The 24589-nt window shown below is 31.8% G+C and overlaps 1 protein-coding gene, 1 long non-coding RNA gene and 1 other non-coding gene across 29 annotated transcripts; all 3 read right to left on the bottom strand.

Moving 5' to 3' along the window:
* Positions 1 to 7518: 7518 nt before the first annotated feature.
* TRNAS-GCU (transfer RNA serine (anticodon GCU)) lies at positions 7519 to 7600 on the bottom strand. Its single transcript has one exon. It is a non-coding gene; the product is annotated as a tRNA-Ser (tRNA).
* Positions 7601 to 8411: 811 nt separating this feature from the next.
* On the bottom strand, positions 8412 to 11866 carry LOC130749246 (pentatricopeptide repeat-containing protein At1g62914, mitochondrial-like). Of its 9 annotated transcripts, none has more exons than XM_057602571.1 (4): positions 9661 to 11866; positions 9407 to 9566; positions 8857 to 9286; positions 8412 to 8764 (listed from the first exon to the last, which is right to left on the bottom strand). In XM_057602571.1, exon 1 carries the CDS (start codon positions 11610 to 11612, stop codon positions 9675 to 9677), a length of 1938 nt encoding a protein of 645 aa, XP_057458554.1. In that variant the 5' UTR covers positions 11613 to 11866; the 3' UTR covers positions 8412 to 8764; positions 8857 to 9286; positions 9407 to 9566; positions 9661 to 9674. The 9 variants fall into 9 exon arrangements, with proteins under 9 accessions (XP_057458554.1, XP_057458558.1, XP_057458555.1 ...); XM_057602575.1 differs by having other exon boundaries at positions 8857 to 8939; XM_057602572.1 differs by having other exon boundaries at positions 8857 to 8939; positions 9066 to 9526.
* A 4316-nt stretch (positions 11867 to 16182) lies between these two features.
* On the bottom strand, positions 16183 to 22859 carry LOC130742618 (uncharacterized). Of its 19 annotated transcripts, none has more exons than XR_009021221.1 (16): positions 22440 to 22857; positions 22279 to 22370; positions 22112 to 22182; positions 21691 to 21750; positions 21378 to 21621; positions 20156 to 20268; positions 19960 to 20041; positions 19798 to 19865; positions 19633 to 19699; positions 19465 to 19543; positions 18886 to 18942; positions 18441 to 18587; positions 17832 to 17896; positions 17681 to 17740; positions 16704 to 17355; positions 16183 to 16620 (listed from the first exon to the last, which is right to left on the bottom strand). It is a non-coding gene; the product is annotated as an uncharacterized LOC130742618 (long non-coding RNA). The 19 variants fall into 19 exon arrangements; XR_009021227.1 differs by having other exon boundaries at positions 16704 to 16802; XR_009021222.1 differs by having other exon boundaries at positions 17681 to 17721.
* Positions 22860 to 24589: the final 1730 nt, after the last annotated feature.

Raw genomic sequence — 24589 nt, 5'->3', positions numbered from 1 at the left:
ATTCATTTTATCAATCCAAGCAGATAAATTGAAGGATGTTCGTCTTTCCCCTTCATGATTTAAAAAAGGGGTGAAACAATATATGATGGTGAATAAAAAATGGATGAATAAGTAAATAATAGGATCATGAAATAGGGGTGTTCATAACCGAACCAAACCAATTAAAACCGCTCAAATCGATCCAAAAAAACCAAAAACTGAAAAACCGAAAATAGCAAAAACCAATATTTACGCTAATGGATCGGATTGGTTTTCAGTTCCCATGTTCTAAATCGTACCGATCCAAACCAAACCGAAAGTATTTATTTATTTAAATTTTGACATACATAATTACCCATTTAACCATACTTATAATATTTTATTCCATGTATACCCAAAACTTTACAGTAATGTGTTTAACATTTTCCAAGTTAGGAGACATATGTCTTCTTTTCATTCAGCGAAAGTGAAACATATCAGTGCGTACATAATTCATTTCTTACAGTATTGATGTTAGTGTTAAACATGATATCTTGTCTCTGTAACTTTTACAGTGCTTCTTGTTTTATGATTTTATTTTCTATTTTGTTATGTATTTCAAGATTTTTACTTTCTTTGAAAAACTGAAATCCAATCCAATCCAAACCGATAAAAATTGGATCGGATTTGAAAAAAAAAATTGGGTAATTAAATTATAAAACCGAAACGATTGATAAATTATTTTTCTCTATAGTTGTTTCAAATGAAAGAAAAATTGAAGGTGAAAGTTCCTTACCATGAAATTGAATAAAGAATTGAGAAACAGAAAAATGAAAGGGAGGAAATAGAGGAGTATGAAAAATATGGAAGAAAGTTGAAAATACTTACCATGGAGTAGACGAACGGAGAAAAAAACAGGATGGGTTTTTTTCATAAGAAATTTCAAAGATGGGAGGAAGAAGTATAAGATGAATAGGAAATGGAGGAAAATGAAAGTCCTTGCCTTGTTTTCGAGGAGGTATGCACAAAAGGATGCTGAAATATTTTGATTTATTAATGTTTAATTTTTTCCTAAAATAAAATACTCATTATTGGTCAATGAAAAATTAATCAGAAATTAAACATATCAACAAAATTATTTGTATTAAATGTTCTAAGGATTCATTAATTAAATTATATCAAAATGTTATAGATTAAATAAATAATGTGAGAAATGTCTCAAAAGAGCAAATGAATTCTCTAACCAATGCACATGTATAGCAAAATTAATTATTTTTGCATTAAGATAAAATTAAAGCATTACCTAGCACATGATTGATAAATTATTTTTCTCTATAATTGTTTCAAATGAAAGAAAAATTGAAGGTGAAAGTTGCTTAACATGAAATTGAATAAAGAATTGAGAAACAGAAAAATGAAAGGGGGAAAAGAGAGGAGTATGAAAAATATGGAAGAAAGTTGAAAATACTTACCATGGAGCAGACGAACGGAGAGAAAAACATGATGGGTTTTTTTCATAAGAAATTCCAAAGATGGGAGGAAGAAGTATAAGTTGAATAGGAAATGGAGGAAAATGAAAGTCTTTACCTTGTTTTCGAGGAGGTATGCACAAAATGATGCTGAAATATTTTGATTTATTTATGCTTAATTTTTTCCTAAAATAAAATATTCATTATTGGTCAGTGAAAAATTAATCAGAAATTAAAAATATCAACAAAATTATTTGTATTAAATGTTCTAACAATTTAATTTCGAAAATGTTGAAATTTCAATTCTTTAATTAGTCTTGTCTAATTTAATTAAATTTTTTCGTTATTTCTTACAAATTATTTCATTGTTCCAATAAATTATCAATTCTTGAGCATCAAGGTTTTTAAAAATTGAATTTTAAAAGACAATTAATTATACTCATTAATTGTAGGAATTAATTAGAGCCATTAATTTCAATTATAAGAAATCAAAATTGTAGTATCTAAAATAGGAATATTTATTCAATTGCAAATTTTTTGAAAAAAAAAAAAGAAAAATGATGCTAAAAAATTTTAAAAAATATATTTATTTTATTTTCAAAAAATTATTTGCTCATCACACTCATTTTACAACTAATAATCTAGTAATAATTAGATTTTAAACGATTACTATAGTAAAGGAAATTCGAATTTCAAAAAAATTAATTTATATTTTAAAATCATTTTAACCATAATATTAAAGAAAAACAAATAAATGAATTTTAGAAAAATAAAAATTAAAAGATCCAATATTTATTTCTATTTGAAATAATTACGAATATTTATTATAACTATTTAGAATATTGATAATTAAAATAAAGGGATTGCAATTATTTTTATGAATCGTATTTTCAAATTTGTAATATTTTTTTAAAATATTTGATTTATCTTAAAAAATAATTTCAGGGAAAATAAAAATTTAATTTTTTTTAATCAGAATTGATTATTTTCAAAAAGTTTAAATCTAATTATGAATTTTTAATAATGGATGAAATGAAATAGGTTTAGAGATGTTCATGTATTGTATCATGTTTTCGAAAATATGGAGGGGAAGAAAATAATATTATTTGGAATTATATCCTTACTTTGATAGTTTTTATACGGATTACTTATGTTTTATTCTTAATAAATATTTTACCTATATTAAACTTAGCAATTAATGTGACAAAAAAGTGGAAATATATTTTTTTGTTTTGGAAGGAAAATGAATTACTTAAGAGGAAACATGTGGCATAGGTCTTCTAGAAGAAAACCTTCTTTTCATATATATATAGATATAGATTGAAAAATTAAAATAACATTTACGTTGAAAATTAAATTAAAAATGATTTAAATTAATTTTATTTTCTGATTTTTTATTATTTTTGTTCTATTTTAGAATTCAATTTTTTTTTATTATATTAGATATATTTTCAAATAAAATTCCTAGTAAAGGTTACATAAAAAATTGAAATTAAAATCAATATTGAATATTGAAAATCTGTACTTTCGAAACAGATGAAAAATTAAAATAATAATTACGTTGAAAATTAAATTAAGAAGTATTTTTTCCGATTTGTGATTATTATTTTTTATTTTCGAATTTAATTTTTCTTATCATATTTGTAATGTTTTCAAATATAATTCCAAGTAAAGGTTATATAAAAAATCGAAATTAAATATTAAATATTAAAAAATTAAAACATTGTTGTGATAATTCAATTAAAAAGGATTTAAAATATTTTTGAACTTTTAAATAAAGGTTACATAAAAATTGGAATTACATTAAATGATATTAAATAGGGTGAGTCATGATTGTATGTTGTGACAAAAAAGTAGAATGAATATTTTTTTTCTTGGAGAGAAAATGGATGAATATGGAGGTGCCATGTGTCATAGATCTTCTAGAATAAACCTTATTTTCACATATATATAGATTTTTGGAATATTCCATTTCTTGGAGAAAAAATTCAAGAATATGCTCTAGCTTTTTGGATCAAATAGGATAATAAGGTCCGCTAATGGAAAAAACCTTGGAAATTTGTTTAGTAATGAAATGTTTATTAATGATGTGTGTCTCACATATAAATTATTTGTTTGATTTGTAGAAGTTTTAGCAAAAAAAAAAGCAAAATTCTTAAAAAAATGATTTTTTTTCATTTTTGAATTTAAAAAAGGTAATTAATTATATCCATTGACTTTAAATATTAATTAGAGTCACTAATAACAATTATAAGGATAAAATGTTTAATATAGATTAAAATTTCGGAAGAATAAATCAAACTTAATAAAAACATGATGCTTATTTTCCAATTTACCAAAAAATCATGATGCTGGAAAAAAAATATTTATTTGATTTGAAAACATTCATTTTCTCATCTAAGTAAACCAACAACCAATAATATTAATTAGATTTTCAACAATTATTATAATGAATAAAGTTAAATTTCAAATGTAAAATTAATATAATATTTCCTTCCAATATATTTTTTAAAAAATTTAAATATATTTTTTAAAAACATGTTAAAGACATAAATTATAGGTTAGGAAATAGGAAAATGCTATTAGGCACGAGGGTCTCCCCCACGAGAACGCACAAGAATGTACAATCTGTTTCTTTTTTAAATTTTCTTAAATAACAAAAAATCAATATAAAACGGAACTTGCTTTGACATCCTGAGATTCACAAGCTTCTTTCTCAATTTTTCCTTTTCCTTGATTTTTCCAATAAAATCATAATTTCTAGATGCAATTGATTCCTTCCTTTGCAATTCTATCAAGAAAAACAAAGGCAGTCAAGTTCTTTAGCTTTCACAGCTCTGAAAGTAAAAAGTGTAAAAAGTTATTTTCATAGATTCATAATCGTCTGTATCACCCAGTTGTAGAAGAAGAAAAGAACTTTCAAACCAAAATTGATTTGTTTAACTACCTCATGAAAGATTAATAACAGTGTTGTTTGGCTCTGAGAAGGAAAAAGAGCTTGATGGGTTAAGGATGGGGAAGAGGCTATCGGCAGGTCCAGAAAGGAGGTTGGTGACGGAGGTCGGCGTTCATGGAGCAGTGAGAGAGGTGAAGCGGCTTTGTTGATGATGGGAGAAGGAGGGAGAAGGAATTAGGTTGGAAAGGGTAATTTTGTCTTTGCATTCATTTCATCTCAGCCTTTAACATAAAATATTTTAAAAAAGTGGAGCAGTCAGTCGTGCGTCTCGTGCTTGGAAATCTTCGTACCATATAGCGGTACTCTAGGAAATAATGATAGTTTAAATTAAAAGTTTCAATATTTATTATCAACATTGCTGTTGGAGTTGAACAAACAAAGGATTCCAATTTTTGTTGTGTATTATATTTTTTAATTTGTAATAAAAAAAACTAATGTTAGATTTATTTTTAAAATAATTTCAAGTAATTTTTATATTTAAAATTTAAAAAGTGAGAAAAAGATTTCGAAATAATCATTTTTTTTTTGAAATAGATTTCGTAATATTACTTGAATTGTCACAAACTTTCAAAAATATAATATTTAAAAATATACATTCAAGTGTATCATATAGGATAAGGAATTATGAATAATAAATGAAATTAAATAGGTGAGAGATGAAATATGTTGTAACAAAAAAGTGGGATGTCTTTTTTTTTCTTGAAGGGAAATTGGAAGAATTTGGGGGTGCCATGTGGCATAGGCTTCTAGAAGGAAACATTATTTTCATATATATATAGATGTTAGAGTATTAATGATGGGTTGACACCCCATTTTCAACCACACTAGTACACTACTATGTTCGGGTACGAGGTGAAAATCACGTTGAGCCAAAGTGGACTGAAATGAGATGAAAAAAAATATGATAAGAGAAGTGCTAGCAACACTTTTTTTAACACTCTTTTCACCGATTGATTGAAATTTATGTAAGTTCCATTATACTGGAAGAAAACCCATATTTTTAGTGATACCCACGTGAATTTCATACATGAAAAGAGTGTTAAAAAAAGTGTGTCTACAACATTTTTCCTGAATAAAAGCTATTAATTTAATAATTCATGATATTACTTTTTTGTTTAAACTTTAAACCACATATTTCCTTTATAGAGTCGATCATGATCAAGTCGAGTATGACCATTAAGTGAGTTGGGGTGCCAAATATTTTTCTACCAAGTATTTATCAGAGTTGCAGTTACAAAAACTTAAACCCTGTACATCTGTACATCTGTTTCAACAAGAATAATATTTGGCTTAAATGCATTTGTTGCCCCTGATGTATCGTCAATGTGCAAAAGATAACCCGACTATTTTTTTGTCGACGTTTGTACCCTCAATGTTTTGAGAAAGTATAGGGAATGCCCCTCCGTCAGATCGACGTTAAAAAACTAACGGAGGGGCTGACGTGGATTTTCTTTTTTTATTTTTCTTTTATTTCCTCAGATGCCACGTCATTAAATGAAAATAAAAACCTTGAAAATTGGTTGGAGAGGTTCGAACCCAGGACCTTGTAATGGCAAAACACACACATTACCAATTGAGTTACATGGACAATTAATATATTTGACAACATAATTTTATTTATTTCATATATCTTCTTCATCTTCTTTCTTCTTCCCTTACCAATCAAGCTGTGCGAAACTGCTCCTGCATGCTCTGGCTTGTTCCTCTCATAAGCATCACCAATTGTTTGATCTTTATCTAAATAATACTTTGTTGTTTTGTTCTCATCGCTTTAAAACTTGTTTATAAATAACACTCAAGTAAAATTAACCCCTTCATCTCATCTCATATTTTGAAAATTCAGCATCTGCATTGAACTCAGGGGAAAGAATCAAAATCAAAGCTTCAGATCGAATGAACCAGAGCTTCATCCACACAAATCCAAGCCCAGAAATTTCATTCTACATAAACCAGAGCTTCAGATCGAATGAAAAGGAGGGATTTTTTTATGGGTTTTGCATCAATAGGGGATTTAGAGAAGCAGGACGTGATTGAAACTTGAACACCTTCCCCAATCAGCCAGGGTCCCAACAACACCTGAAATTCAAAAAAAAAAGAAGGAGATCGGAAGACCGAGAATGAGATGGGGAAGAAAAATGTAGAGAACGGAGGTGGTCGGAGTCGCGGGGGAGACGAATCTGGGTTGTTGTTGGCGGCGACGGTGTCGCTGGGTGGTGATTCGTTGGGCTGCGACAGTGGGTTGTTGTTGTTGAGAAGAAGGGGTTCCAGAGCTTTAGAGCCTCTGTTGTTGATGGTCTCTGTGGGAAAAAATTAACTCAGGTCGAAGAAGAGGAAGAACGAAGGAGAAGAGGAAGAACAAAAGGATGGGAGGAGAAGAAGAAGAACTAAGACAAAGAGGAAGAAGATTCTGGGTTGGGCCGTTGGGGTTAGGGATTGGTATGGGAAGAAGATGAATGATGAGGAAGAAGATGAAGAAGATATATGAAATAAATAAAATTCTGTTGTCAAATATATCAATTGTCCATGTAGCTCAATTGGTAATGTGTGTGTTTTGCCACTACAAGGTCCTGGGTTCGAACCTCTCCAACCAATTTTCAAGGTTTTTATTTTCATTTAATGACGTGGCATCTGAGGAAATAAAAGAAAAATAAAAAAAGAAAATCCACGTCAGCCCCTCCGTTAGTTTTTTAACGTCGATCTGACGGAGGGGCATTCCCTATACTTTATCAAAACATTGAGGGTACAAACGTCGACAAAAAAAGAGTCGGGTTATCTTTTGCACATTGACGATACATCAGGGGCAACAAATGCATTTAAGCCATAATATTTCATGTGCCATTGTTGTATGTGTTATTTTTTTCTGGTATACAAATGAGACTGTAAAATTGAAAATTCTGGATATTTTGGGCAGGTTTTAATAAGGAACCTAACAAATCCATTGTATGGATTAATTGAAAACTTCGAGTTTTTCAAATATATATTTTTTCAACAGATATCCAAAATATGAGTGAGGGCTATTGCATTTTCATATTGGACTTTCAATTGTTAAGATACGAACTGGGCTAGCTCAGAATGGGTTTGAGGCCCAAACAATTTTAAAGAAAAAAACTTGTTAAATAAAAATCCAAAAAAATTCGTCGCCTGAGAGATTCGAACTCTCGCGGGGAAACCCCATGTACTTAGCAGGCACACGCCTTAACCACTCGGCCAAAGCGACTTCTGATGACTACGAGCTTTTGAAATAATTATTTATTCTAATTAAACGTTCGTAGGCCTATAACATAAATAACTGACTTTTATTAGATACACACCTCACTTCTCTTTATCTAATGTTACATCATATATCATATCACTCATTTCTCTCATTTCCCTTCTTATTCATATAAGGTGGAGGTGGAAATTATATGTGAAGAAAACATTATTCTTTTTTTTTTCCAGTCACTTGGGTTATCAGTTATGTTTGACAAAACTTGTTGACGAAATAGTTAGAATTTATTAAATTAATTGTTTCACCAATTATGTCAATACTTACTGAAAATGTGTCATTAGTAAGTTGTTGAAAAGATTCAATTACCAAAGGTATTTGTTTGGCAGTTGAAAATAAGCGTTTTTAACCCAGACGAACTTTAAATCACACTTGAATTCTCAACTGTTTTACAAGAAAATTTTGTGCTTTTTTAACTAAAAGCAACTGTGGAAGTTTCTTCCCGTTAGTTTGATTTTTATGCACAGTCAGATGAGGGGAATTAATCTTCATGTTGATTTAAATTCATCACCATCTGATTGGACTAACATGATTGGAAATGAGGTTTGTGTAAATGAGAATATGTATAGAAAAGAAGAGATGATGTTCTATGGAGTACAAATTCTGTCCCAATTGTTGATCATAATGGACAAAGCAAATCTTCCTCAAGCTTGAAATTGAAAAACGATGATGTTACAGGGTTAGGTCAACAGAATAAAGCTTGTAGTCCTTCGATATATGATTCATTAACTCCATGCAGCAGAAATGTAAATGCAGATAGAAATTTGAAGGAAAATTAATCAACTGTCTTAGCTGAACTGAATGTAAATGTAGTAAACGGTTGCAAGGAATATGAATCAACAGTCTCAGCAATGTGATTCTGTTGGTAACTCAATGCATGTTTATATACACGGTGAAAAAAAAATCACGATGGACATCTCTTAACTTTTATGGCCGCCCACCGTGATTTCATGGTGATTTCCAAACATGCACTCAATGTCAGATCCTGACACACTACACCTTCACAATTCAAAGCCTGATAAGGAAAGTTCCGAGGATTCTGCTGTGCTAAATGGTTCTTGCTATGTGAATCTAGAAATGATGTGTCCTGGAGCTTCATCAAGTGGTTCATTGGAGCTGAAATTTTCAGAAGTTGCAAATTGTCATAAATAAACATAACTTTCAGGATATCCTAATAACACATTAGACAATTGAACTATATGCACTACCTGTCCAGAACCTCTAGGCTCGATCTTACATGATCCGCCTCATCCTTTTACCTTTCTCACAAATTTCAGAAGCTGCATAAATACTTGATAGAAGCACACTATGAGAGTTAGCACACACAAACTGAATCAAATTGCTCAAGAAAAGGTAAATTAATTATGCTGACAGGTTAATTATGACAATTGTACTAACAAGCCCAAAGAAGAAGAACCTTTGAAGCGGAGAACCATATCACAAAAGTTAGTTATTGTAGTTGGAGAGCCCAAAGCCTTATAAACCCCAAATTTGAATCTCATACTTCCAATGTGAGACTCATCATTCAAGTCTCATACCTTGCAATCAGATACTAACATGCCACCACACTTGACTTTTGTGGCTGTTCACCGTGATTTTGTCTTCACCGTGGTTTTCCATCGTGTATCCAAACATGCACTTATATAATCAATGGAATGGAATCTTTTTAACTTTTATCCAGAGTGAAATAACTAACAAGAAAGATAAAACTAGTGATTTAGATACAACTTTAAAAATGATTAAGAGAAGAGAACTAACCAACATAGCGTTATGTTCACCAATAGCCCAAAGATTGACCTTGTGATATTCACCTCCTATGGCAGGTACACTGGATGATTTCCATCCAATCTTTGAGGCAACTCACAGCAGAAGCATATGCTACAATTCCCCAGAACACGAAACTAATCAACATCAAGTACTTCAAAAGAATCAAAACCATAACAAAGTAAGCATTTGAGAGATAGATCAAACAAAATTGGAAGACAAATGCATAGATCAAACAAAATTCTTACCCTTCTCCCAACCGCTACCCAACATTCTTGAATTGCACAAGTTTTGGGTCCTGCAACTTTTTGATCCCATCATCTAGCAAAATACAATTTGCCTTCATTTCGCCAAATAACTTATTTTTCTCACCTATGCGGCCATGCTTATGGTACCAAGCAATGAGGACAGTGTAAGTTACAACATCTGGAAAAATTCCCTTTCTTTTCATTTCATCAAACAGCTGTGTGGCCAAATCTATGTAGTCTATCTTGCAGAATCCATCAATCAAACAAGTATATGTATATAGATTAGGCAAACAACCTATCCTTGACATTTCTTGAAATAATGCACAGGCAACGTTCATTTCTCTGATATTACAAAAGACAGCTATTAAAGCTGTATATGACACCTCATCTGGACACAAACAACTTTGTATCATTTCCCCAAATCTGCAATATGCTTTGTGCCTTTTGCGAGTACGGCCATGTATGCTAATAAGAGTTGTGTATGTCTTGGTGTTGAAAGTGATCCCTGCTTTTACCAACCTTGTGAATAACCTCTCAACCATTTCAAAATTTGACTGTTCTTTTGCAAAGCCAGATATAAGAGTACTATAATTAACAACTCCCGGAAGTACATTCCTTTTAAGCATTCTTGGCATGAGCTCCAGTGCCATTTTTGGATAGCTTTCTTTGCAAATCATGTGGATGATTTCATTATATGAATATTGGTTGAGGTTAATTCCTTGTTCATGAAAATCTTCCAACAGTGTCAAAGCTTCTCTAAATTGACCTTCCCTGCAATGTACCCTAAGAATATGATTGCAAATGATTGTATTCGGCCGGATAGCATTTTGTAGCATGCTATTATAAACTTCCAATGACTTATCATAGAGTTGTTGACCCTTCAGCTTATTCTTGCATAGAAGGATGAGGGAAGTGTAGTTAACAATGGATGGTTTTATCTGGCAGAGCTCCATTTCCTTCATCAACTCAAGACCTTTCTCAACATCCCCTTTCTTGCAGAATGCATTAAGTAACATGTTGTAGCTATAAACATCAGGAAATGTTCGCGAGCTCTTCATTTCTTCCAAAACTTCCAACGCTTCATTTACTGCACCTCTCTGACAAAATCCATGAATTACAGCATTAAAACAATGACTATTTAGAGGATGGAGTTTGCAGTGCAATTTACGAACTAACTTGTGAGCAACATCAACATAACCACATTCACAAAGTCCACGAATATAAGTACCATACGTGACAACAGTCGGGTTTCCCCCACTCCTATATATTTTTCCTAAAATCTCAGCAGCCAGTCTAATATCTCCACAACTCATCATGATAGTATAGGTGTGGATATTTGGCAACGGACCGGTTTCCATCAATTCCACAAAGAAAAACCTAACAAACACCGCTCTATTCGCTTCTACCAAGCATTTCAACAAGAAATTGCAAGACCTTATATGAAGTTCAAGCCCAACATTCTTCGCGCTAACAAACACTTGGTGGGCATGCTCAAGCATAGAGTTAGAAGCAAACACTTTGATAAGCACATTAAACACAAGAACAGAATGATGGGGTAAATCCAACAAAGTCGAAAACTGTTCGAACGAGTCGTCACACTTGCAGTATCCAACAATATCTCTAAGCAAAGCAAACACTTCCAAGTGCATACCAGCCATAGCAAACGTGTGAATGATGATTCTAAAGTAATTAACTGAATGAGAAAATCCATGAGTCTCAACCCAACTACCAAATTTTTTTTCTCTAGCAATCTTCCAATTCAAGGACTTAATCACCCTAACCACTACATGAAACAGTTCCCTGTTGGTCTCAGGAACTGGAGACACAGAAGACAAGTTGAACTCAGAATTGGCATGAACTTGTGGAGTTTCATCTACCATTATCAGTGATGAAGATGCAGAGGAATAGAGTCTAGACAAGCATTGGTGCACTTTGCTGCGGAGTACCAGCATGAACACAGATAGAGCTAGGAAACTTGTCAAGGGCCTAAGGGAACAAGGTTTGCAGCAGCATCAGTGGGAAGGAGAGAGGGACCGACCTGAGAGATAGTGGAAAGAGCCGGTGATGATGGCGGCTAGCTGAGGTGACGGCCATAGTGGTCGCGCGGCGGAGGGCGCGGTGGCGATGAGGCACATGCGGTGTCTGTCTCTGCGTGCGGAGGAGAGAGTGGCGATGAGGCACAATTGTTTTATTAATCAATCAAAGAAATTAGTTTTTGTTTTATTTAGGATGTGTTTATAGGTACTAGTTTTATACCCGTGCACGGGGGAATTTATTCTCGATTATTTTTTAAAAAAAGTTGTTGAACAATTTTTTCAATATTTATTTATTAAATACAGTTATGTTCTTTGTTTTTTTTAAGAATTTTGGGTGTTATTTTTTTAGTTTAGTGTATAGGTTTATTGTACCGAAAAATGGGCAATTGTTATGTGGTTGTTTCATATCAATTTATTTTTTGGTGAATAACACATATATATTACTCTGCACTAAGATTTTCAAACAGACAACGATTTATTGAAAAATTGACAACCGTGGTAAATATATGAAATATTAAAAATTGTCAAAATGATTCAAATTGACCACCGAGGTCAATATACCCAAAAAAATATAAATTCTCAATGCGGATAAAGAAATACAAAGCAAGGTTTAGCACAATGGATATTTATGCGTAAGCAACATTAAGGGAATGGTACTACATCTTCTCCACCTCGATCTTCTTCATCATATGTGCACTTGTAAATTGAATGAATTTTGAAATAATTTGTGGGTCCATGCAAATTTTCAGGACATTAAATGCTGATTTAAACCACTTTCCGAATCTATCTTTCCCTTCGACCATGAAAAAAAATTCCTTGTGCACCAAATCAACAATTTCTTTTGGTGGGTGTTCCATGCAGCCGTTCTAGAATTTATTTAAAATAAAATTAAATAAATTAATATATTATGAATTAATTTTTTATTGTAAAAGTGCTTAATTTGAATTGTATATGTTTACCTTTTCCATTTCATCCAAAATTTCGTTGCTTCTTTTGTTGATCAGATGACAACCATCGCTATAAAAATTTGTCAAAGTTGTAGATCCAATATTATCAGCAACATGTATCAACAGCTTGTACCTAAGGTAAACATCCATAATTAAACTAAATGTAATGTTTATTGAACAAAATAATTTATTTATTCAAAATGGAGTTTACCGTATGGTAGAAGTGATGAGCTTGTTACACTTTGGACAAAAATATAGTGCTCCATCAGAGTATGTTGTTGCTCTATCATCTGTGCTCACAATTTTCTCAATCACAACATACACAATGAATATTGTGCGCTGTAATAATGGATATTTGATTTAGAATTTTGTTGTATTAACAACTGTTTGTAATATGAATAATGATAATAAAATATGTATATTTAATACATTTAAATATACCTACCTAATAACATGTTTTTTTAAATATGTATGTATTATGGTAGTATTTGTTGCTATTATTTAGCTAAAATTTTATGTGTAAAAAAAAACATTAAATATGTTTACTAATAAAATTTATTTCATAAAAGTAATAGAATTTTGTTCTTACTGTTGCTATCATTTAATAAATATATTAGGAGTTAAATACGCAATTAACTCTACCAATTATATATATTTTTAAAAAAAGGGTAATACATAAGTAATTGTTTTTATAAAATTATTATTAATATATGTATTTAAAAAGGACAGGAATATAACATTTTTTAATTGATTAAAATTTAATGTATTTAAAAACCAGTAAATGTAAAAAAATACGCTTTTTTTAAGAATGGCAAAAAAATATGTTTTGTTCTATACAAAAGGAAACATGCTTCGGTTTTTTTTAAATTTATATTTTATAAATACAGCTAAAATTATTTAAGGACTTAAGTGTGAAAAACATACCGATCTGCACGCAACCAAATTTCCAATGTTTGTGCGTGGAAATAGTTTAAGAAATTCATCTTCTTCAATAACTTTGAAGCTTTGAAGCAGGACATTTATAACTTGAGTAGGGATTGCGTCACACTGAAATAACCTGTAAATAAATATTATTAGTTGGAATTGTCATTAAAAGTTGTTGAAACGATTATTCAATATTTTGCATTGACAAACCTGTCTCTGTAGCACTCCGCTTCATGAATGTTAGGATTGAACATGACTTTTGTGCATTTTAACCCAGTAGTTAACTGATATTCCCCTGCAAATTTTTTATTGATCAGATGTTATTTACATATTAAACCCGTTACTGTTTTATAGAGAAGATTATTTTAGAAATTAGATCAAAATTATAAAATGTACCTTGATGCCTTGTTAGTGCTCCCAGTAAAATGATAAAAACAACATGTTTGTTATCTTCTCCGCTTAGAACTTTATCTAAATTGTTGACAAATTCGCCGTATAACAAACATTTAAATTTTTTCCTGCAAAAATAATAAATTAATCACGCTAATTTTTTTTTCCGGTAGGTAATATTCTTTTTTTTCTAGTTTTTTTATGGTAAAAGCTAATAACTTACCCTTCAGATTCGATTTCAATGTATCTGATATCACTCGTCACTCCGTTCCACTCATATCCTTGATAGTTTCCGACGTGCGTAATTTCCCCCATGACATCTATTTTCATGTTAATGTAAATGCTTGAAAGTGATAGCCTACGTGAATTTATTTGAATCAATTGATTTACTTACCAACCAAGTATCTCTCATCGAAGTCATCGTTAAGAACATCATGCACGTTGTCAAACTTCAGCTCACGCAAAGGAACCATACTTTCATCATATTTAAATATCATTGTTCTATTCAGCAAGTGTATCTTATATTGGTGTCTTGATGAACTTAAACCTTGGAAGTTATGCCATACGAAAAACTATTCAAAGCTGTATACTAATCCTTCATTGATTCTTTTTGCATGACGTTCTGAACTGCTTAGCCAACATTCTGCATGCATTGTTTGACCCTACAAATGGTGAAAGTTCATATCGATGTAAGTTTCTAAAGTAAATTAAACGTTATTAGGACAATTAATAAAAAAGTTGGTGTTTTTTGTCACTAACCTTGCGATCCATCAATAACAGATTATAGGTTGATGGTGGATTCCCTTCTCCTTCCACTTCTGTATTCCACACCCTGATGACTCTGACAACAATTTTCCAGTTTTTTGTTGCAGTATTTATTTGGTCAAGATTACTGACGTGAGGATTCATGCTGTAATTTCTTAGAAGAAAATGAAAAAATACTTGTGGTGTAATGGAGGAGACTTTGGTGCTATGATATGAGTAAGGAGATACATATATATAGATGTTCGCTTAAATGATGCTATCCAATCAGCCTATTTTTTGTGGTTTTATTTTTCTTTTTAGAGTGTTATCACACGAAATTTATTTTTAGTTATTTTTATTTCTTTATAATTATAAGGAGGAAATTAGGATTTTATCATTAAATTCGAGTATTTACTTTTAAACAATAAATGACCGTTCATTTTGCCTTAAATTTGGTACCTTTAATTTTAAATACAATGATGAATGTAATGTTATTTTATTTGAAACTGATGAAATATTTGAAATGTTTGACTTAAAATTGAGTGGTAATAAATTTATTTTAATTTATTTGTCTTAAATGTATGGTGTAAAAGACAACAAAACGTGATTTTTTTTTATCAGTAATTATTACTGAATTAAATGTTGTAAAAGGTTTTTTTTTTTAAATTAAGTCAACGAATTAAATTTTATTAATATTTGAATTTTTTGACTTAGACTTAATTGGTAATAAATTTATTTTAATTCATTTGACTTAAATGTATGTTGTAAAAGGCAGGAAAAGGTGATTGATTTGTTTTAATAGTAATTATTATTGAATCAAATGTTGTTTCACGTTTTTTTTAAATTAAGTCAGCGAATTAAATGTATTAATTTGTGATTTGTTTGACTTCGAATTAATTTGGTAATAAATTTATTTTAATTAATTTGACTTAAATGTATGCTGTAAAAGACAAAAAAACGTGTTTGATTTTTTTAAAAAAGTAATTATTAAGTCAACGAATTAAATGTATTAATTTATGAATGATTAATAACTTAATTAAATGATGGTAATCATGACATTTAGTATATTTTGTAAATTTACGATAATTAAAATAAATGATGGTAATTAATGTATTTAAACTATTTAAGTAATGGAAAAAAATATGATTATTTTAGTAAAGAATTCAAGCTATAAACTTGTTTCCCCCATCAAGCAATATAAGATAATGTTTCATCCACACCTCTCTTTTGAGGTGGAGAGGTTGAATGATGAGAGAGATAGGAAGAAAAGAAAAAGTAAGAGAGAGAAAATATGAGATGTGATAGATGATAAGATGAGAGATAGAAATAAAAAGAGATGGAAATGAAGTGTTTAAAAAATGGGGTGTGTATATATCATTACTCAGTAATATATAGTGATGAAGTTTTCCATCCATGGAAATGGGTAAAGAAATATTGATTAGAGCTTTGAAAACACATCTGATAGATTTGAGCTTATGAAGTGTCATCAATCATGGGCCAGTTGTATTTCTTCAAATCAAGTGTTAAACATTAATATTACATTTACATTTATTAAATGAACAGTGTCTATATAGTCATACCACCATGATGACCATCTGGACTATGAATTGAATATCCATGTTGAACATCAATATTACATTTACAATGGAGCAAGCCTATGTTTGTTTTAGATGAAAGCTGCTGCAGAGGGAGAAGCGCGAGTCCAGATGCATGTCTTCTTATAGCAATTTATTTTATCCCATCAAACCACATTTCTACAATATTCCTGCCTCTAAAACATATATACCACAGGTTTCATGTTCCTGCTGAACCTAAGAGCCTGAATCCTGATATTGTGAAATCTTTCTGAAGACGCCATGCATTTAGAACCAGAACTGCTGCAGCTTTCTTCTTTGCTAAACATCACCATTTTTTATAATCTATAAATGCCTGGGTCAGCAAGTAAAAAAAAGTTGCAATGTCCCACTTTAAAAAGAAAGAATATAGAAGAAAAATAGAATACCTGCACTGGAAACCCAAATCATGTCATGGCACCTGCCTGTTTTCTAGTCAACCAAGCATATAAACCATCTTTTAAGATAAGTTCCCTGTGACTTTCATTCTGCGATGATAGAAGTTAATGACAATTATGTTTCAGGTCACGCAAAGAAAGGATAATGAAAAAGAAAAAAGAAAACCATATCATTCAATAAATGAAATCCAAACAGTTTCAGGAATGCATTGAATGTTAAAGAAGCAATACTGTACTCATAAAGTTCTATGAGGGCAATATGAACTGAGTTTTATCTCCACATTAACCCTATCAAATGCCATATTCATCATGACCGAGCCGGAATCAAATTCAGTAAAAAGAAAAAAAGAATTAACACACATGTATAGCCTTTTTTTTGGCATCATAACTGAATAAATTCCATTTGAGGAAAAAATTAACTTAAAATCAACTAACCAAGTATTGGTTAATACATAGTTTTCAGCAGTTTTTTTATTTCATTATTCCATTTACTTGAGAGACAAAGCACTTGAAAGGCTTTCTCCGTCCAACTTTGTTGAATTGAGAATGGCAGAATGATTAAGCATCATCTGCATCACTTCCACCAATATTTGCTTCATGGCTGATCCAATAATTTCTTCCATCAGGACCTGACATTTTGTACCTGTTCAAAATAGAACTCATCTAAACCACCACATACTTATGGCTCAAGATGATTTCACTTTGAATTATATTAACATTTTTTTCAACCTTCAGTATTAGCCCAACATGTGTGTGAAAATTTGCAAGAAACGTGGACAGAGAAATGAGAAAAAAAGAAAGAAATGAGAATTGTTAGAGAAGCATTAGCCCAACATGTGTGTGAACTTTTACATTGTTAATGAAACAAAAAAAAAGTGGGGCTCATGTATGAAAGATAATAAACCTCAAGAAAGAATACTGATTAGAATATTTGAGGTATTCAAAATATAATAGAAAAATATACCAACCTCAACAACATGACCTCTATCCATCACCACAATCCTGTCAGCTACTTGTATGGTAGAAAGCTTGTAAAATCAGTTCACACATTTCAAAACTAAAAAATTATGAATTGGAATACCACTAATTAACACTGACAAGTGACAACTAAAGTATCACCTGTGTGCAATGACTATGACACTTCTCCTTGATGCAGAATCACATCTAACAGATCCAAGAACACCCTACATATAATGGAAATTGAAGTTTTCTTAATATTCCACACACTTAACACTTAGTGTGTGTAATTTCCATCTGGCTTCTAGTAGTTTCCAGAAGCAGACATTCACATTATGTTCACTTTTAGCATCCAATGCACTCGTAGCTTCATCAAGGATCAATATTTTTGGGTCTTTAAGAATGTCTCTAGCAATAGCTAGCTATCTCGAATGCTAATAATAATATTCTTTTCAAATTGCAGTTTGAAGAAGATGGAGAGTGTTGAAGATTTGGTCAAAACTACTTCTTATTTATAGTAGAAGGCTCTAGCAATTCAGGATGTATGGGTTGGCAAGATTGGCCAATTATAACAAATATGGCAGAGCAATAATAACAATAACACAGGTAGGTGTTAATTGAAGTGGGAATCAATGAAAGAATTTTTGTAAACAATCCAAAGTGATATATGAGGCAACTAATCAAATAATCAATTCAGCAGCTTATCAGCTAACTAATCAATCACCTAAAAATATTTGAAAAACGAAAAAACTAAATACAGCTTGAAGATACCTGAGATGGCAATGAGGGCATAATGTCAGCCAAGGTGAAGATATGGAAGACCTAGCCGCTTGTGAAGATGAAAATTAGGGAACAAACGCCACTGAGAGACATCCAGAGGGAGAACCACTTATTGCCTCCGTTCTCACCTGCTACGACCTGTTCAAAGATACAATACTTCATGGTAAGAAAAATCAAACATTACACTGTCACCCGTAAATAACATACCAAAATAGTAAAACAAAGATGAGAGATGGGAGAAACGCGTTTTGATAATAGTAATTGACATTAAAGAGAGATGAGCGTAGGTTAAGAAGAAAGGTGTAGGATAATAGGAATGAAGGAATGCATGCCATGTAGGATTTTTTCTTATATCAACCAATCAGGAGGTGTCATGCAGGCGATGACTGGACTGAGATCTTTTCCTGAATGTATATACTATGGATGGGTGTCTTACCTTAACTGCAAACTTCACTCCTTAATATAAGGGTCATTATGTTTTTTAAATTAATTTCTGAAAAAAGTCAAAGAAACATAACAGTCAAATCACTGATTAATAGAATCAAATTTTGAAATTGCAAAAGGCATATTTGGAAATACATTCAACATAATGGTAAGAAAGCAGCTAGTGAACATTCAAAAAATTAAGGATATCTTAACTATATAGCAATTGAAATTCCAAGTGGAGTGTAGACTGGCAATTGAACTACCCATCAAATTGATAAAACTTATCTCTGTAGCATTTTCAGTTTCAAACACATCCCAATGGAGAATTTTTAGAAACCTAGAGTGAACATTACCTAAAGGAGAACAAAGACAAAAAAGAAAAGAAAAGGTATATTATGCATTACCTAAAGAGATGACTGCAACCAAAACAATTGTTTTTTTGTAGATAAGCATTAGTCTTATAGAGCCATAAACTAAAAATCAAGTACTTCTGCTTATTGTTTTAAACAAAACCATTTAGACTATCAGTTTTGGGGCTTGAGAGGGAAGAATTAACAGGGGAAGTTTCATACACAAGTGCAGAATTTACCTTGATTTGTCATGTAAACTGCAACATTGAATTCTGCAGCTATCTTTATCAATCAAGAAAGCATTTGTGCCAGTTTTGACTGCAATGGTTATTTTTCATATCAGCAAAAAATGACATAGAGAAGGGAAAATGTTGATGTAAAGGAATTTAAATGACCGATTCATATACCTGGCGCTGCAAGCTCTCCTCTTCCTGAAAAGTCCACCCTATACAAAGCAACCACTGAATCTACAATCTGCCATAAGTCAATTCTGTTAACTCTCCATATCCCATAATATTGCAATTGAAGATAATTCTGTTCAATGTCAGTAACATCACACCGGTTCTTCATACATTTTAGCAGCTAAGCCAAGGAGGAGGTTGTACTGATGCTCATAAGTGTAGGCACGAGCATAGATAATCTTGCAGGCACAAATAGATGATGGTGAGCAGTCAGCACAAAATTATTTCTCTCCAGTACCCAATTGAATGATCCAGGAAATAGAGGAAACTTACATTATCCAAAAGCCATGTAATAATGCAATTAACAATGTATATATCTCAGGTAAAAGATCCCAGGCAGAAACATGATTTCCATCTAAAATTTGAAAACAAAGAATCATATCAGACAAATCATTGCAATTAATTTTACAATCACAAAATGACTCAAGTGTTTGACTAAAAATTATCTCAGCGAAACTTTTCAACTCACATTTGAGTTAGTGTCCACTTTGACATCTGTAGTGAAGTTCTTGTTCTTTAGCTTAGTGCTAACATCCGCCATATATATCTTGCCCTTCTAGACACGCCAGTTGAAGTGATTTCCTGAATATAGAAATTCATCGAAACTATGAGAACACAACAGCCAAGACATAACAGCCAAGACATAACAGATTAATAGAATCAAATATTCAAATCCCTGATTATGCAGACAGCATTTATGGTACTTGATGAAATCATAACCATTGATTTTCTTTAATCATGATCATCATAGACTTTTACTTACCAATCCATCCCTAATTGTAGTGAAGAGCCAGTAAGACATTTAAGTTATAAAAGAAACATAACAGTCAAAGCACTGATTAATAGAATCAGTTTTTGAAATTGCAAAAGGCATATTTGGAAGCATTGTTATCATAATATGGAAGTTTCACACATTGAATGATTTTTGCCAAATGATTTACTGATACTGTTTAGACATATCACCATGGTTGAAATAGCTACAATGTAATGTAGAAAATATCTTAACTGCCTACTTGGTGGTGTTGTATGATGTTCAGAACAGTAAGAATATCTGCTCATTATATATTTATCATATTAAACATGAAAGATGTACATGATAATTTTGGTTTTTAATTATCCCTCTAGGAAACTCGAGACTCTTAACATGAAAGACTCTTAATTATCAGACATGTTACTTAGGATTATGGTGCCAAGCTAAAAGAGGAAACATAAGCTAAATATAAGACTGTTGTGAAGCTAAAACACACATCACACATCACAATGATGGTCACAAACATAAGCTAAAACACACATCACACATGATGGTCATGAGTTGCTTGTGCAGAATAACATCCAACTCAGTTGCTTTTAAGATAATAAATATAAGACTGTTGTGAAGCTACTTAGGATTATGGTGCCAAGCTAAAAGAGGAAACATAAGCTAAATAAGATGTGAACCCAATTAATATAGTGCTGTGAAATTCAGGTGCTCAGGTGGCAATCCAATAATTTGCTTCTTAAGAAGAATGGTGGGGGGAGGCTATTGACTATTAAGTGGGGTGCAAAGGTTAGCAGCAGATATAAATTATAAACCTATCCTCCTGAACGCTTTTCCTTGCTTCTTTGCTGCACTGAATTAAGTTTCAATTGTTACATATTCCAGAAAAACCATCCCTTGTTTAATTTTGTGTTAACCTATAAATCGTAATTACCTGAATTAGAGGAATGAGAATGGAGGTCTCTTAGGCCTGTTTGGATCATACTTTGCTTCTTTCCCGTGGGTAAAATAAAAAATACCAATCTTTGCAACCTCTTCAAATGAGTCATCAACCTTGCTTCTTTGTCACCTAGTTGGGCATCGTGTCCTTTCAACCCCACCCAAACTACCATAATTTCTCTATGGTTGTATCATGCTATTAGATCTGCTCCAACTTCTTATTGTAACTCCTTGCAAACCTGCAGCACATAACCACATCAAAAGGCAGATAAATAAGTTTAACATGGACCAAAATAGGGACACCTTACGTTCTCAGCCTCTCACATAGAATACCCTGAATGTTCTTCCCGTTCAAACACCTTAGTAAGCTGCTTCAATAATCAACACGACACAGAAAAAGAAAAAGAAAAAGCTCAGTTCAATGAGAACATTCAAAATAAACATTATTCTATACAATTTAAAATATCAAGTGTGCAGAGGACAATGCAGAAGTAGTAATATATATAGGCGCTTAGAATTATGAATATGAACTTATTGATACTAATTGATACCGATAATTAACTTTGTTTTAACTTTTTATTTCAAATTGCAATTTCCCACCTTCATTCTGATTAGATTTGAAATTGAACAGACTATAAGGAGAAAAACTGAATGAGAAACGTAGGAATAGGAGGCGAATTTCAATTTCTACTCAAGAAAGGAAACATAAGCTAAATATAAGATTCATACAGAATTTCAGTAAGAGAACGCACGGGTCATATCCTGCAAAGCCAAGGAAAAAAAAAAGGAACAAAATCTCCCTGAAATAACAAAACAGATATGAAACAAAGTCTGAGGTTGTGAGGAATTTACTAACTAAGAGAATCAGGATTTGATATAAACATCAAAGCTCTTACCTTGATGGAGGATATAATGTAGAGCATCTGCCTGAATCTGATTTAGGGTTTCTAAGAAACATCAGGTATTGTATCTGATGTAGAGAATCGGCCTGCAAACCACAAATTTATCAAAATCAAAATACAGGCACTAAAACATACATCAATTAAGCCCTGAATACCTGCGGTGTCGCCGTCGTGGCGTTGAGAGGAATGAAGCCGGGAGGGGCGATTTACACACATTGCAAGTCATCAATTCTATGCCACCCATAAACATCTCAGTTACACAGATTCGAAACAGGAACCGAGAGGGGAAGAGAGATGCGAATCAAGGGGAATTGGAAGGGGCCATGAGAGATTCGATTGAAGGGGAATAGAGGAAGGGAGCGATGAGAGAAAAATATCTGATTCGAAACAGGAACCGAAAGGGGAAGAGAGAAGCGATTGAAGGGCTATGAAATGCGATTAATACAGATCGGAAGAGATGATCTTGAAGGTTGAAACGGCAGAGGATGTAAACGCGAATGAAGGTTGTAACGGCAAAGGATGTAAAACGCGTTTAGAATCAATGTGATTAGATTAAGGAGAGATGAGTGAAGGATAAGGAGAAAGGTGTAGGATAAGAAGAATGAAGCATGGAGTGTGATGTAGGATTTTTCCTGATATTAACCAATCAGTAGATGCCAAGTAAGCGATGACTGTGCTGAGATCTTTTCCTAAATGTATATACTATGGATTTTTGGGAAGTGCCCCGAATGATAGTTTAAGTGGCAGGAGTGAGGGGGCATGTGATTATTAGACGCTGAAATTTACAATTTTATACTTTAGAATTGAGCTCAAAATTGTCCTGTTAGGCTGTTACCTTATCAAGAAGTACCAGTCCTAGATTCTTTGAGAAACAAAGGAAAACTCAAGTTTTATGTGAAATTGCCAAGCACGCAAGTGCTGAAGCATGCCGAAACGGTGTGTGTTGCCATCTTGATGACGTCTCCACACGCATAGGGTGCAGAGGTTTTGGAATCAATTCTAAGAAGAATGCAATTTAACTTTTTGATGTAAAAAAAAATTGGGAAAAAATGGGGTAACTCCTCTTGTTTTTTAAAGTAATAAATTTCCTAAAACCATCAATTTGGAAACTAAAAATTATAATTTAATTTTTTTATAGGGTTTTAGAGAGTTTTCAAATATATCCCAGAGCCTTCCTCCCCTTATTAAAATATACCTAACAATAATTAGCAGAAAAAAATATATATACCTAACAAGAGCATAGATTTTTCTAAGTCTCTCCCTTTTTTTTCTCTAAAACTTAATATTTATCATTTTAATTAAAAAAATGTATACAAAATCTAGATATAGTCAATGCATTCACATTACTACATATATAATATTTAAAAAAATTAAAATGATATATATTTAATTATAGTAAATACTTTTAAAATTAGCAAATGAATTCACAAAATAAAAAAATTAACTTGTATTTAGGGAAGTTATTTAATAATAGAGCAGGACCCCATCAATTGAGATTTGAGAGCATCCAAATATCTCTTAATTGCATTATATTAAGAAAAAAAAAACAAATATATTTTGACAATTGTACTAAGCCCAGCCCATTCAATAATTCTAACCATACTAAAAAAATATGGCACATGAATAGTAAATTATTTTTTTGGATCAAAACATGAATAGTATATTGAAAACTTGCAAAGAGGGGTTTGAAGATGAGCCCAGATACGATTTGTTTAGTTAGCATTTGTTTAGATAGCCCAATTTGCAAGATTAATTTGCTTATGAAGGCCCCCACTTCTTGTTCTATGCTGTGGGGACAATGAAACCAAGGCCCCCACAATTCTTAAGTCCACATCAAGGTGTTTTAATATTTCTATGTTAAAATTGTGATAAAGAGTGATTTTCTCCAATTAGTGCTTCCATGCCAGAGAGTTAAGTGTAACCTGTAAAACTAATAAGGCAAAAGTGTTTATCTCACTCTCCCGGGAGAGAGACACAAAGGAAACCACAGAGTGAAAGTTAATACTATATATATGCAAGATTAATTGCCTGTACGTTTGGCATGTAAACCATGTGATTAGTCTTTGATCTCCACTCTTTTTCTCTTCCCTTTTTCAGTATATATGGTGTCTTGAGTTAATTATACTTTGATGAGTTTTGGAAGCACACGGTTCATCTCAATTCTCAACCAACTTGTTATCCATGCATTTGTCAACCCCACACATACACACATAAGGGACTAATCAGGTGAGATAATTTGGAGAGATGAGAGAAGTAAATATTAATCATTAAATTAAATTTATTCATAAATTATGAAGATTGAAAT

Source organism: Lotus japonicus, chromosome 3 (genome assembly GCF_012489685.1).
Source record: "Lotus japonicus ecotype B-129 chromosome 3, LjGifu_v1.2".
NCBI lineage: Eukaryota > Viridiplantae > Streptophyta > Magnoliopsida > Fabales > Fabaceae > Lotus > Lotus japonicus.
Note: the sequence above shows the minus strand (reverse complement) of the source record. Positions and strands in the feature narration are given on the sequence as shown.

Coding starts and splice junctions, on each gene's coding strand:
- LOC130749246 (XM_057602570.1), bottom strand. CDS start 11,612: ATGCTGGTACTCCGCAGCAAAGTGCACCAATGCTTGTCTAGACTCTAT.